Source organism: Pongo pygmaeus, chromosome 1 (assembly GCF_028885625.2).
Source record: "Pongo pygmaeus isolate AG05252 chromosome 1, NHGRI_mPonPyg2-v2.0_pri, whole genome shotgun sequence".
Classification (NCBI taxonomy): Eukaryota; Metazoa; Chordata; class Mammalia; order Primates; family Hominidae; genus Pongo; species Pongo pygmaeus.
Genome location: NC_072373.2, coordinates 63,592,301 through 63,606,451, shown reverse-complemented (window position 1 = coordinate 63,606,451; position 14,151 = coordinate 63,592,301). Strand labels below are relative to the sequence as shown.

At 37.8% G+C, this 14,151-nt stretch overlaps 1 protein-coding gene across 4 annotated transcripts in view; it reads left to right on the top strand.

The window, feature by feature from the left end:
• The window catches only part of HMCN1 (hemicentin 1), a 448,248-nt gene extending 436,895 nt beyond the window's left edge, over nucleotides 1-11,353 (top strand). For all 4 annotated transcript variants that reach the window (XM_054449377.2, XM_063647968.1, XM_063647964.1 and 1 more), the window contains 3 exons: nucleotides 1,103-1,222; nucleotides 6,792-6,918; nucleotides 9,919-11,353. In XM_054449377.2, coding sequence (XP_054305352.1) covers nucleotides 1,103-1,222; nucleotides 6,792-6,918; nucleotides 9,919-10,285 — 614 coding nt within the window. In that variant the 3' untranslated portion in view covers nucleotides 10,286-11,353. The remainder of the gene's footprint in view (nucleotides 1-1,102; nucleotides 1,223-6,791; nucleotides 6,919-9,918) is intronic.
• The last annotated feature ends 2,798 nt before the right edge of the window (nucleotides 11,354-14,151 follow it).

Below are 14,151 nucleotides of genomic sequence, written 5' to 3'. Positions count from 1 at the left end.
TGCAGAAATCACACTTGGGGGTACTGTAAAATTCATGCTTGGGAAAGCTGTGTGTTAACAACTTGGAGTTCAACATCATTTACATTTCTGTTATTTTATGTTAAAGCTGATTTTAAAGGAAAGAAGTAAAAACTCACACAAGTCATAGAATCAACACTTCGGTTAACTAGTCTTCCACTGGTTGGTGTATGCTCAGAGATTATGAGCAAATTTTAATTTTAGTCAAAGCAAGACACCACTGGGACAAGGAATCTTCAGCCTCCCAAATAACATACTTTATCCTTAAAGCAAATATCAATTAATTTTGAATTATTATCTATTCTCACCCTACTTTTTTGCCATTTTCATGGCTTTGTTTAATAATAGCAGATAGCCCTTTATAGACAACTTTCCCACATATTACTGTTTATGAACCTTTCAACAAAACTGTGAAGTAGGGCAGATGGTCTCAAGTGTCCCTTTTAACAGAAGAATAAATGAGATCTTGAGAAGTTAAATGGCCTGCCAAAGGTAACACAACTATATATGTATGTACTTGTCATTAGTACATTCGAATTGTGTAAAAAATGAATATTTTTGTCACAAAAATAAAAAACATTTCCATGTGATATCTGTGTATGGGAAAGCTATGCATGGGTGAGGCTGCAGGGAGAGAGAAAGAGCCAAAGTTGAAATACAATAAAACAAATACTCCTTTTTGCAATTAATCTCAATAGGAACATTATATTTTAGGTAATTTCTACTATCCTTAAAGAGTTTCATATTTTGGTGGTTTAGGATCCTGTCTACATTTGTTTCCTCTGTCATGTCACTCTTACTTAAGTAATATAAAAATTGACCAGTTTGGGACTTCAGCATATATGTGCTTACACAAAGTCCATATTTTGTAATATAGTACTGTGTATATAGTACTATATTCAATATTTTTATAACATAAAAAATATCTTGATAGAAAATAGCTCTGAGCATTTTTTAACACATGAGTATAAAATCACCAAGAAGTTTTTCTAATGTATATCAACAACTTGATGAGAGTTGGCTCTGTTCACAGTGTCTGCTTTTTTCTTGTGGGGTGATAACTCTCTGTCTTCTTCCTGAACAGATATTGATGAATGTGAAAATACAGATGCCTGCCAGCATGAGTGTAAGAATACCTTTGGAAGTTATCAATGCATCTGCCCACCTGGCTATCAACTCACACACAATGGAAAGACATGCCAAGGTGAGAAAACATTGGGATGTTTATTGTTGCAAACTTGACTAAAAACCAACAGAGAGTGTGAGAAGTTTTTTTTTGAATAATCGTTCTCCTAGTGGCTTCCCCTTCTTTCCCATTCCCATGGGTCAGAATTATGTTCAGACATTGCTTTTGCAAGGAGGAGAAGCAATGGGAGAGGAAGCAAGCAAAGAAAATAGTTGAGAAACATTTTTGGTATGGTCTTTCTAGAAGGAGCAAGAATGGCTAAGCCAGTTCATATTATATATTTTTAAAACTTAATGGGAATAGATCTCTTCAAACTTTTTTACAATTCCACTAAAATGGAAGTGAAAAATGAGAAGGTTACTCAGTAAATTTACTTCAGTGTTAGATATTATTTTATATGTTGTCCCTCTTATTAAACTTATTTTTAAAGTGATCAGTTTGGTAGTTAATTAAATGATTCATTCATTCGTTGAGTCTACATTGATGTGGAACAATTATGTGCTAGCATTGCAGGATTTAAACAGATAAATAAGATAGAATCTTCCCCTTTAAGAGTTTACAGTCTAGTGGAGACAGATATGTAAATAAAACAAAATATAGCTCATTGGTTTTATAACAGAGTTTTGGGCAAGATATAGCAATGACAAAGAATAAAACATCAATCTCAGTAGTTCCCTTTTTACACGAAAATGTGAAAGGAGCATTGTCATTTGGTAAAGTTGATTATATTGCAACATGCACTTATATTAAGGAGAAATAAGAACTTGTATAGCTCCTAAAAATCTTCTAAGAAACCCATGAATTTTGTAGACAAAATCTAGGAGTATTATGTGGGTCTTAATAAGCTTTTGAATTGTATTAATTTGTGTCATGGAAAATTATATCCTTTGTAAAGTATAGCAAATAAAAGCTCCAAAAGAGTGCTTTATCAGCAGCAATCAAATTTAGATTGAATTTTTTTCTCTTTATGGGATTCACAAAAGACTTGCTGCAATGCAGCTTATGGAAAATGGGTTCCAGGAGGCAAAACCAGGATGGACAATGGCTTCACCCTAGTTACCACAAGCACTCCCACCTCCTCCCACACCACCCTACCCCACCCATTCACTCATTCACACTCCCTGAGGGCCCCCACTGGGTCATGTGGGCCGGAGATGAAACATGAAGTTGAGTAATAACTTTCTCTTTGGGCCATCAGTCACCAAACATTTCTTAAGAACCTACCCCATGCAGAGAATTTTACTCAGATTTAAAGTACTGGAATAATTTATTTAATCGTATTGTTACCTTTTTCCAAAGCAACTGTTATTTCACTTTAATCAGCAGTATAAATATGTCAAGGGCAATAATTTGTACCCATTCTAATGGGCACCCATTAGATAGATAATTTGTACCCATTCTAAAACTAATTCTCAGAGTGATTATGTGAGCCCTTAATGTCCTAGAATAATCAAGAGCAGAGGTAGGACTTGACCTCAGATCTATATGTCTAGAATAGTCCTTTGTCTCCTGGGATGCTGTGAGCACCAGGAGCATTGCACTGAGGCAGCAGGATGGAGTGAGAGCACTTTGTCCAGATATTACAACTTTTCCCCAGTTCTTCAACCTGAGTCTTCCTGAAGGAGTGGCGATGCTCACACTAAAACCACACCCCCTCCAGGTACCCCAGGCACCAAGGAAGGCAACAGGGCAGATACCGAAGCATTTGGAATAACCACTCAAAACGCACAACCCCTTAGCCAGATTTTATTCTCATTAGAGAATTTTTCTCCCTGTCTAAATTGTGCCAGTTTATTTTTTTTAATTGCCTTTGTCACTCATTTAGTTCAAAACCTTCTTCAGCTTTCAGTTGTGCTACAGAGAGTGGAAAATGATGTGGACAAATCAGAAACAGGTGTCACTTGAAATGTCTGCAATTTAAATGGGTTACATATTTTTGTGGTTTTAAAAAGACTTGAGAGAAAACAATTATGCCTTTTTCTTTGCCCTGAAGAATAACTCGTATTCTTTTTATAGTTTTAGAAAGTGTTTGAGGCATTTATAAGGAACCAAAGACTGCTTTTTATTTGCATATGATTTTTTGAAAGATTTAGAAATTACTGATACAAACTTCAATACTAAAAGGAAAATTAAAGTGAATTTGACATTGAACAAGGACAGAAACTCTAGTCAAAAGTGAAAGTCACTAGACTGCAAAATAAACAAAAAGCGTGACCAATCAAGAATTGCCTAAGATGCAGAGAGGAGAAACTAAAGGACCCTTATGCTAATTTTATGCACCACTAATCTACTTCTAAAAATTTGGAAACATTATATGAGCACTGCATTTAAAATGAGTGCTCTTATTCATCTGTGTTTTAAAAATGCAATGCATGTTTATCAAGAATCTACATTACTTATATTTTCTATGAGACAGATGTTTCAAGTATGTTTATCCTAAATTTTTCGTATTCAGAAGCACTTGGTTAAATACATTCATATGTTCTAAAACTGTTAATATAAAAATTTTCAGCTCATTTTGGGATTCTTTTCTTGTAGCAATATTTATGTTACAAAATACTTTCATGTCAATCATAATATTCTTATATTTAATAGAAACCAGACATCACATCATCCATGAACAGAAGACAACACAATTTCTATTTCTTTTTCTGTCTTCTTTTTTTAAGAATAGTGAGTAGAGTAAATGAGTAGAGTGAGTGGATTCCTAGAGAGAGTGCTTCACCCTGAGGAGAGGGTAATAGACCAGAGACAGAAGAGGGCCACCTGCCCAGCACCTCTGTACTTAGGAAAGCTTTTTAATAGAAAGCGTATATTTCTATAATAGATTCTGATATTTCTTTATAGATTCATATTTACCCAATGAAAATATATCATAAGGTAACTACTAAATAACAACTCATTATGCACACTGATGTGCGTCCAGCTTCTAGTCTCCACACCACCACTATCATGGACCCCTGCGGCCTACTGGCTTCATGTTTCTGCAAGAGTTCATGATGAAAATGAGATAAAATGTGGATGATGAATATGAAGAGAAAATTTTTTAATGAGAGAAGGAAGATAAGGCTAATTGAATTTCACATTTTTCTAGAAGGCTTTTCACGTCACTGAGACAATCTTATTTTGTCAAGAAGATTAAGCCCTCCTGGCTGATAAAATCATAATTAGAAATTTTTTCACAGAGGCAGTAGGCAAGACTTCACTGAAATAAGTTTTTTCACATTGTGTTTCGTTCCTGTAGGAAAGCCAATCCTAGTATAATACTAGTAATAGCATATTACATCATTGTCAGCACATATAACTAACTAAAAAGTTATTTACTCCGTATCATTCTAACCCAGTATCTTTTTACTTTGTGCAGACTGTTATTGTTTTAAATAAATAATTGCATTGTCTGTGGTTTCCTTAGAAAATATTTGGAGCCAAATCTAAAATGCTTATTTTTGTATCAAGTCCCAATATAAATACCATTATCCAACTACCAAATTATGTACTACTGTACAATGACATCGTAGTAACATTGTTCTTAGCACAGCTTCCATGATAGAAGTGCATTTGACCATCAGGACCCACCTGTGGAGAACCAATTTAGTCCATTTAATTGTCATTTTTCCCTCTTGTATCTCAGGACCAATGCTATATGCAGCCAATTGACTTAGACTTTGAAAACCTCGTACTTTACTCATACTTTTAAAAATTAACCACTAAAGTTTCTTATAAGTTTAAATAGTTGCAAAGGACGTGAATTCTGGCATTCTTATACAGATTGTTATGTTAATGTGCTCAAGCTTTAAATATATTTTCATCAAAACTTCAGAGCTGCAGATTTAACTCCCTCGGTTAATGGAGGATGGCCACTATATAATTTGAAAGTCTGTACTCGTTGTCAAATTAATCAGATCTACTGTCAGAAAAAGTCTAAGGTGATTTTTTCTGTTCAAACAAAAATGTTAGTAGGTGTCCCCATGACAACCAACCCACTTCTGAAATCTAATTTAAAATAGAGAGCTAATGGGAGGCCGAGGTGGGCAGATCACCAAAGGTCAGGGGTTCAAGAACAGCCTGCAAACATGGTGAAACCTCCTCTCTACTAAAAATACAAAAATCAGCCAGGCATGGTGACGCATGCCCATAGTCCCAGCTACTCTGGAAGCTGAGGCAGGAGAATCACTTGAGCCCAGGAGGCGGAGCTTGCAATGAGCCGAGATTGCACCACTACACTCCAGCTTGGGTGACAGAGTGAGACTCCGTCTCAAAAAAAAAATAAAATAGAGAGCTAAGACCATTGGTTTGTGGCCATGATAAAATAAGGCCTGCCAGCCACCATCAGTCTTTATTACCAATATTCTTACTCTTACTCCCTGTTTATCCTCTGAGATTAGTTGCAATCAGTCTTTGTAAATCAGAAGGTTGGAAACAGGGAGAAGGGAATAGAGACCTCCAGGCCATGAGATGTTCTCAGGCAAATTGACTTTAGAGAGGAGAATTATGGAAAATGAGAATATGGGAATTGATTCCCTGAAATATTTGCCTGCATTCATACTGCTAGAAAACATTCGTGTATCACCAGGGGAATGAGGATGCCCCAGTATGAAAACCATTGCTCTAAAATACCATTCTTACATTTGGGATCTTAAAATTCCTTAAGAATTGTGTTGAACTCCATGGACCCTCTTTCCAGAAAATCCAACCATCAATCAATCTCACATTCTCTGTCTCTGTCTCACACACACACACACATACGCACGCAAACATTTCACAGATCCCCTGATGCTCAAAATAAACCCCAAATTAAGAGTGGTGGCTCAAAAACACTCATTTTCAGGAAGCACTTAAGTGTGTTTCTACTTAACTTAGTGTAGCAAACAACAAAATAAAGAGTATTTCATTTGCGTATTTTCCCCATACCATTAGCCTAAGGAGAGCATCCCACTACCGTAACAACAGAAGATAGACTCAACACAGTCCAGATCAAGGTGAACTGCTCCATTCGATCAGCTTACATTGTGGTGCCTGGGCCACTCCTTTGATCCTGTTTTGTCTGTCTCTCCTCAAGATCTGACTAGCCTGTACCATCTCTCCTGGATTTATAACTTGACTCCTTTCATATCTAAGACCCTATTTTCCACTCAACAATTTGACATTATAAAACAAAACACTCGGCAAGGATCACTCATTTTAAGGAGATTCTTCACTTTGCAAAAAATATTCACAAATGTCCTTTAAATTTTTGGCTTGTTCATAGTGCATTTAAAATATTGCTTTATAAAACTCAAATGCAAGGTATTTCCCAAATATAAAAGACACCAGAGAGCTCTTAATATCTCCCCATCTACTTTTATAGCTCTCATTTTTTTTATGTCCTTTCACATAAAGAAATATGTGCTCGAGGCAATCTGGGAAATAACCCCGCCAGGTGTCATGATCCCCATTTTGTGGTTAAAGAAGCTTAGGTATGACTAAGTTCATTCATGGGAGGAGAAGGCTAGCCCTCCACATTCTAGTCACACATCCACAGTGCCTGCTCTGATGGCCTTCTCTCACCCTCATTGCTGATGCTGCATTTTCCCTGTGCTGTCCCTAGATATCGATGAGTGTCTGGAGCAGAATGTACACTGTGGACCCAATCGCATGTGCTTCAACATGAGAGGAAGCTACCAGTGCATCGATACACCCTGTCCACCCAACTACCAAAGGGATCCTGTTTCAGGGTATGTCTTGCCTTCTCATCCCAGACATGCTTTTGAAAATCCTTCCTTCCACTCCTTGACCAACATAAACTTTGTCTCTTGTCATGTGTAACTCACAGGAAGTCACTAACTCCAGGAAGATGTGGGGTTACAGTAAGTATTCTCTTCAATGAATGGGCAAGAAATGAGCTCATCCTGCAGCAGCCACTGCCACCCAAGCTCACTCTTGGCTGCCAGTGTTGCCTGGAGCAGTCTTCCCAGAATATAACATGTAACATGGTGGGTTCTGCCTCAGCAGCAAGTGTTTGATGGAGTGATAGAGCCTGCCTTTCCTTAAAGTTTTTCATTTTTGTTGTGTTGCCTCAGGGTGGTAAGGGCTCTGCACACTTAGAGCCCACCATGAAGCACCTTTTCTGTTGCTTCACTGACTCACCACTCCTTGAGAACGGAGATGAGCGAGGATGAGTCAGTCGTCTGCCCGTTCATACATCATCTTGCTTATATTTCCTTCTGTCTGAAACAGGCTTTTCTGCATTCTGAATAAACTACCATTCTATTTTCTCTCTCCCCTTCCAGAAATGTTGTGCTCTATCCAGGTACCAAGTTAACAGGGTGATTGAAAACAAGTGATAATATTCCTCTTGGATAGGCCCTGCTAATAGGAAGGTGTTTCTGAAACCAAATACTGGCCGGAGCTCACTTTGTTTTCCTCTTGGTAACGCTTACCAAGTTACTGCAGCATAGTCAAGTGTGGACTGCCCAGAATCCACCAAAAACCTATTTTCAATTGGTCTGATGGGACGTGGAATAGGAAGGAGAAAATTGAAAATACAGACTTAACAAAACCTCTAAAAATACTATGACTGAAGAATCCTATCTTCATAAAATGGTTCTCTGTGCATTTTTTCCCCTCTTTATTACCATCGGTTTCTGGCAAACAGTTTAAAAGTCGTCATGACTCAAAAAGCAGTCAGTGTACGCTCTGGTAAAAGAAAATAAAGCTTTTTAATCTACAATAATGTGAACGACAATTACAAAAGAAGTACCCCTTCCCCACCAGAAATCCTAATTGACCTTTTATTATTTTTAGAAAAAAAATCAATATATTTTGTTTCACCTTTCAAACAGTGTTAGGGTACTATATAATTAAACAGTAGCTTGTATTCCTCTTTAAGAAGTACTTGTTTCCAATATATATGCAGATGCTTTTATTTCCAAAACTCACTTTTCATTTTAAAGAAAATACTCTGGCTTTTTAAATATAGTCATCCTAGTGGGTGTTTAAGTGGTCTCTTGTGATTTGCATTTCTCTAATGGCTAATAATATGGAACATCTTTTCATGTGCTTATTGGCTATCTCTCCCTCTTTTTTTTTTTTTTTTTTTTGAGATGGATTCTCACTCTATCACCCAGGCTGGAATGTAGTGACATGATCTTGGCTCATGGAAACCTCCACCTCCTGGGCTCAACCAATCCTTCTGGCTCAGCCTCCTGAGTAGCTGGGACTACAGGCAAGGCCACCATGCTTGGCTAATTTTTTTTTTTTTTTGTAGAGACAGGGTTTTGCCATGTCACCCAGGCTGGTCTTGAACTCCTGGACTCAAGTGATCCACCCACCTCAGCTGCCCAAAGAGTTGGGATTGCAGGCATGAGCCACAGTGCCCAGCCTGGCTATTTTTTGTATCTTCTTTGGAGATAAAAAGGAAGCCAATAAAAGAAGATATTGAATATACTTCAATATCTTCTGAAGAATATTGAATAGATATTCTATTCTTTCTATTCACCTCCTTTGCCATTTTTAATCTGGGTTGTCTTTTTGTTTTTTTTTTTCTTTTATTATTATTATTATTATTATTATACTTTAGGTTTTATGGTACATGTGCGCAATGTGCAGGTAAGTTACATATGTATACATGTGCCATGCTGGTGCACTGCACCCACCAACTCGTCATCTAGCATTAGGTGTATCTCCCAATGCTATCCCTCCCCCCTCCCCCCACCCCACAACTAAAAAGACAGATAAATGTTGTCGAGGATGTGAAGAAATTAGAACCCTTATTCATTGCTGATGGGTATGAAAATGGTGTAGCTACTTTGAAAAACAGTTGACACTTCCTCAAAATGTTAAACATAGTTATTACATGACCCAGCAATTCCACTCTTAGATATATATGCAATAGAAACAAAAACATATATCCACGTAAAAATGAAATGTTCATAGCAGCATTATTCATAGTAGATAAAAAGTGGAAAGACCTAAATGTCCATCAGTTGATGAATAGGTAAATAAAATGTAGTATATCCATACAGTGGAATATTATTATACTTAGCAATAAAAAGTAATGAAGTACTGATACATGCTTTAACATAAATGAACCTGGAATACATTATGCTAAGTGAAAGAAGCTAGTCACAAAAGAGCATATATCGTATGATTCCATTCACATAAAATGTCCAGAATAGGAGAATATATATAGATAGAAAGTAGATTCATGGTTGCCTAGGGCTGGGGTGTGTGTTGGGGGCATGGGGAGTAACTGCTAATGGGCAAGGGGATGATGGAAATGTTCTAAAATGTTCTTTTGGGAATGATGAGAATGTTCTAAAATCAGACTGTGGCGATGATTGTACAACTCTGTAAATGCTCTAAAAACCATTGAATTGTACACTTTATATGAGTGAATTGTAAGGTCTGTGAATTATATCTTAATAAAGCAGTTAAAGGAAAAAAAAAAAAAGAAAATACTCTTGTGGCACTCATACTTACTTCAATGGCTCAGACACTTCTGCTTTTAATGGAGCTGCAAGATACATATTTGACTTCACACCAGCATCTTCTCCTAGTCATCTGGTGTCTGGTTTGAGTTAGTGACACAGAACACAACTGAGTCTTACCGCTTTTACAGCCAGGCTGCCTCCTGCATGTAGTGCCTAAAAGTTGTCATGGATCACTATCACCTGTATCATGCCTCCTCCTGCTTCCAGATAACTATGTGTATTTCATTTGTTTGTTGTCCTTAGGTTCTGCCTCAAGAACTGTCCACCCAATGATTTGGAATGTGCCTTGAGCCCATATGCCTTGGAATACAAACTCGTCTCCCTCCCATTTGGAATAGCCACCAATCAAGATTTAATCCGGCTGGTTGCATACACGCAGGATGGAGTGATGCATCCCAGGACAACTTTCCTCATGGTAGATGAGGAACAGACTGCTCCTTTTGCCTTGAGGGATGAAAACCTGAAAGGAGTGGTGTATACAACACGACCACTACGAGAAGCAGAGACCTACCGCATGAGGGTCCGAGCCTCATCCTACAGTGCCAATGGGACCATTGAATATCAGACCACATTCATAGTTTATATAGCTGTGTCTGCCTATCCATACTAAGGAGCTCTCCAAAGCCTATTCCACATATTTAAACTGCATTAATCATGGCAATCAAGCCCCCTTCCAGATTACTGTCTCTTGAACAGTTGCAATCTTGGCAACTTGAAAATGGTGCTACACTCTGTTTTGTGTGCCTTCCTTGGTACTTCTGAGGTATTTTCATGATCCCACCATGGTCATATCTTGAAGTATGGTCTAGAAAAGTCCCTTATTATTTATTACACTGGAGCAGTTACTTCCCAAAGATTATTCTGAACATCTAACAGGACATATCAGTGATGGTTTATAGTAGTGTAGTACCTAAGATCATTTTCCTGAAAGCCAAACCAAACAACAACAACAAAAAAACAACTGATTCAGAGTCAAATAGAGTTTTTGAGCATTTGACTGTTCTTAGAATCATAAAAGTAGTTACTAAGTATTTTGATCAAAGCTTATAAAATAACTTCTGGAGATTTTTGTAAGTATTGATACATTATAATAGGACTTACCTATTTTCATTTTTAAGGAGAAAGACACCACTCATTTTTTAAAATATAGTACAGCTACTAGAAGGCTTATTTGATCCCAAATGGTGCTTATCTTGATGGAACATTCAGAACAAGGATATTATTTTCAGTGATTTTGTGAGATCAGCTGAACCACTTATGATAATAATTAAAGAAAAAGAAAGATCGCTTTGCCCTCATGACAGTTGTACATGGCATGGAACTTTAACATTTTAATATAAACTTTCATCCCGTTAGCTTCAGAACTTTTACGTTCCAGAATTTTATTTTCCTGTCAATGAAAACAATTTTTAAAGATACCAGTGGGACAGGTTTGGTTTTTTAAAAATCTCATGTGTTCAAATTAACATAAATATTGCATGTCAATACACTGTACATGGTGGTAATAGACTCTAAACAATTGCCAAGATGTATTCTATTTTTATGAAGTGTATATATATTACCTTAGTGTGCATTTTCTATATAATATCTTGATGGACTCTTTTATAAAATTATTTTATAAAAAAACAATGTTACACTAAAATCAGCCTAAATAAATTTTCACATCTTTTTTTCATAAGCTTTTGAAGAAACTAAAATTCATTTCCTTGCAGCTAAAACAGGGATTAAATTTAAAGAAGTCATACACATAAACAGACACACAATCATGCAATCCCTTGAGAGAGAGGTAGTACTACTCACATTGTATAGGTCAGGATCCTGGGACAGAGATAACTTATGTAACTTCCTTAAGACAGGACAGCTAGTGAGTGGCAGAAATGTCCTACCTTACCTGTCATGACTCCCACTGCATGAGTTTTTTCATCTACCTAAAAAGCATTTTTTATATCTTATCTCAAGTGAATTCATCTTGTGTGATATTAAACTAGTGAAGGCCTAATTGTGACCTATGATTGAAGGATTTTTAACCTAGAATTACGTTATTCAAAGAAACCTGGAAAAAAAATATCCACTCCATAGTCCAGCTGTCAGGCAGGTGATTGACTAAATCAGTGTTTACCAAAGACTGTTCTACAGAATACTAGTCTAGTACAGGTGTTTTTAGTCACAAGCATTCTATGATCAAACAAGTTTGAAAAATACTGCATAACATATCCTCCTATTAAAGATTATCTATCAACACTAACAATTAAAAAACTTTTAGAAGTTCAGCAGTGAACAGGGTGAATTTATTCAAGCCAACATTTTCTGAAAGATTTAATCCCAAACCTTTTTTCCCTAATACATTATCTCACTGAACACTTGGGGAGATGCTGATGTAATACAGTCAAGACGTCTGCTTCATGCCTAAATCCTTAGAAAGGACATTTTTATAACTAAGTACTTTGGTAAACAACTCCAACACCTGACCCTGATCATTGAGCTTCTTTCTAAAATTAAACCACATTAGTTTTGCTCATTTCCTCTGTCCAATATTCTACAAGCATAGAAATTGACAGGACAGTGACCAGACATGAGCTACTGCATAGTCATTAGTAGGAACAAACTTCTGGTTACTACAGTATTTGATTTGGAAATTCCTATTTGGGGAGCCAGAAGATCCAGGCAGAATCTCGACTTTAACCAAGTACTTCTGACAACATTTCCTTGAAATTTATCTTAAGCATGCCAGTGGTTGAGCAGAGGTAGGCAATGAGATCAATCACCAACCCTGAAAGTTCCCTTAGGATACACAGCAGGGTGGGGAAACCCTCCTCCATGACACGTAGCAGAGTTGTGAGGAGCAAGCCTCCATCTTGTATATTGCTATGACAGTCCTCTGAGCCTGCAAATTCCACAGATACCCTAGATAGGATGACTAGCAGAAAGGAGAAGGTCTCCAAAGAAAGGAAACTAAGAGAGCAAATGAGATCTAATAGGTAATCGGACTCACATACATTCAATCCCTTATATGCCAAATGAAGTCTACCTACAGTATAATTACTTAATCTGACATTAACCTAAACAGAAGTGTGATCTACACCAACAGTCAACAAACTTTTTTCTATGAAGATACAGACAGTAAATATCTTAGGCCCTTTAGGCCATGTGGTCTCTGTGGCTACTACCCAAGTCTGCTGTTTAGCATGAGAGCAGCCGTGGATGGCACATAAACATGTGCTCCAGTAACACTTGATTTACAAAATCTGGCTGGATTTAGCCTGCAGGTCATAGTTTACCTCTGATCTACAAACTGGGTATAAATCTTTTTATCATTCACAACAGCCCAATCTGAGCTCAGAGCACACATGATAGTCAAGGCTCTGACCAGTTTTGTAGTAGGCTGCTGGCCTCAGCAGGTGCAAGCCTTCCACATCTCTAAAACCTGTTCTCATGCTTTACATTAACCCAGCTGCAGACTTAGCTGTTAGGCTGGCAGTCGTATTCAAGCCCCACTCTCCCTTCGTAAATGCACACATGCACACAGGAGCATGCTTTGCAGGGTAGGATAACAGCACACTTACCAGAACTTACCATTTCACATTTCAGTTCATCTGAGTGAGCCAGGTAGGCCAAAGATTGACACTCCTAAAATACAGGCCCATTTTTCCAGCTGGTTACCTGACATTTTCACTTGGCTCCTTAACTAACTCACTCAGACTTACACATCCAGCATATGGTTGATCCAAACCCCAACCACATATCTCCTGCTCTCTAGCAGCTGTCTAGTTGCAGTGGGCATGTGACTCCATTCTGTCCAATAAGATGTAAGCAGAAATCACTTGGTGTAGCTTTTGGGAAATCACTTTAAAAGGGGTAGTCTTTGTGGCATACCAGTTTGGCCTGTGTTTTTCAATCTTTCCATGCTCAGGATGTGGACAGAGATTTGCCAAGCATCTTGCAACAATGGGGCAACCACCCTGAGGATGAGAAGGGAGGAAGGGAGGGAGGGAAGGGAGGAGGAGGGGAGGGAGAAGGGAAGGAGGGAGGGAGGGGAGGAGGAGGGGAGGGAGAAGGGAAGGAGAAAGGAGGGGGAAGGGAGAAGATGGGGGAGGGGGGCTGAAACCGTTTATATGACTTTGTTGAACCACTCCTTAGCACTGGAATAACTACCCCAGGACTTGTAATCATTTGAGTCTAAAATCTCCTTACTTATTTAAACAATTATTTGTTGGACTGTCTCTATTTACAGCTGAATACCTGAATGCCTACTGAATGATCCTCCAAACCTTTTCCTACCCTAGTCTTTCCTAACTATATTAATTGTACTACCATTCATCTCATCACCCCAACTGAATCCCTGGGATTCACTAACTTCTCACCACCTAAAATGTACACATTCAGTCCATCAAAATAGAACTCTCCGTCTCCCCTGCTACCATCCTAGGCATACTATTGTCACATGATGCACTCCTACCCAAGTTCCTCCGCCACTCC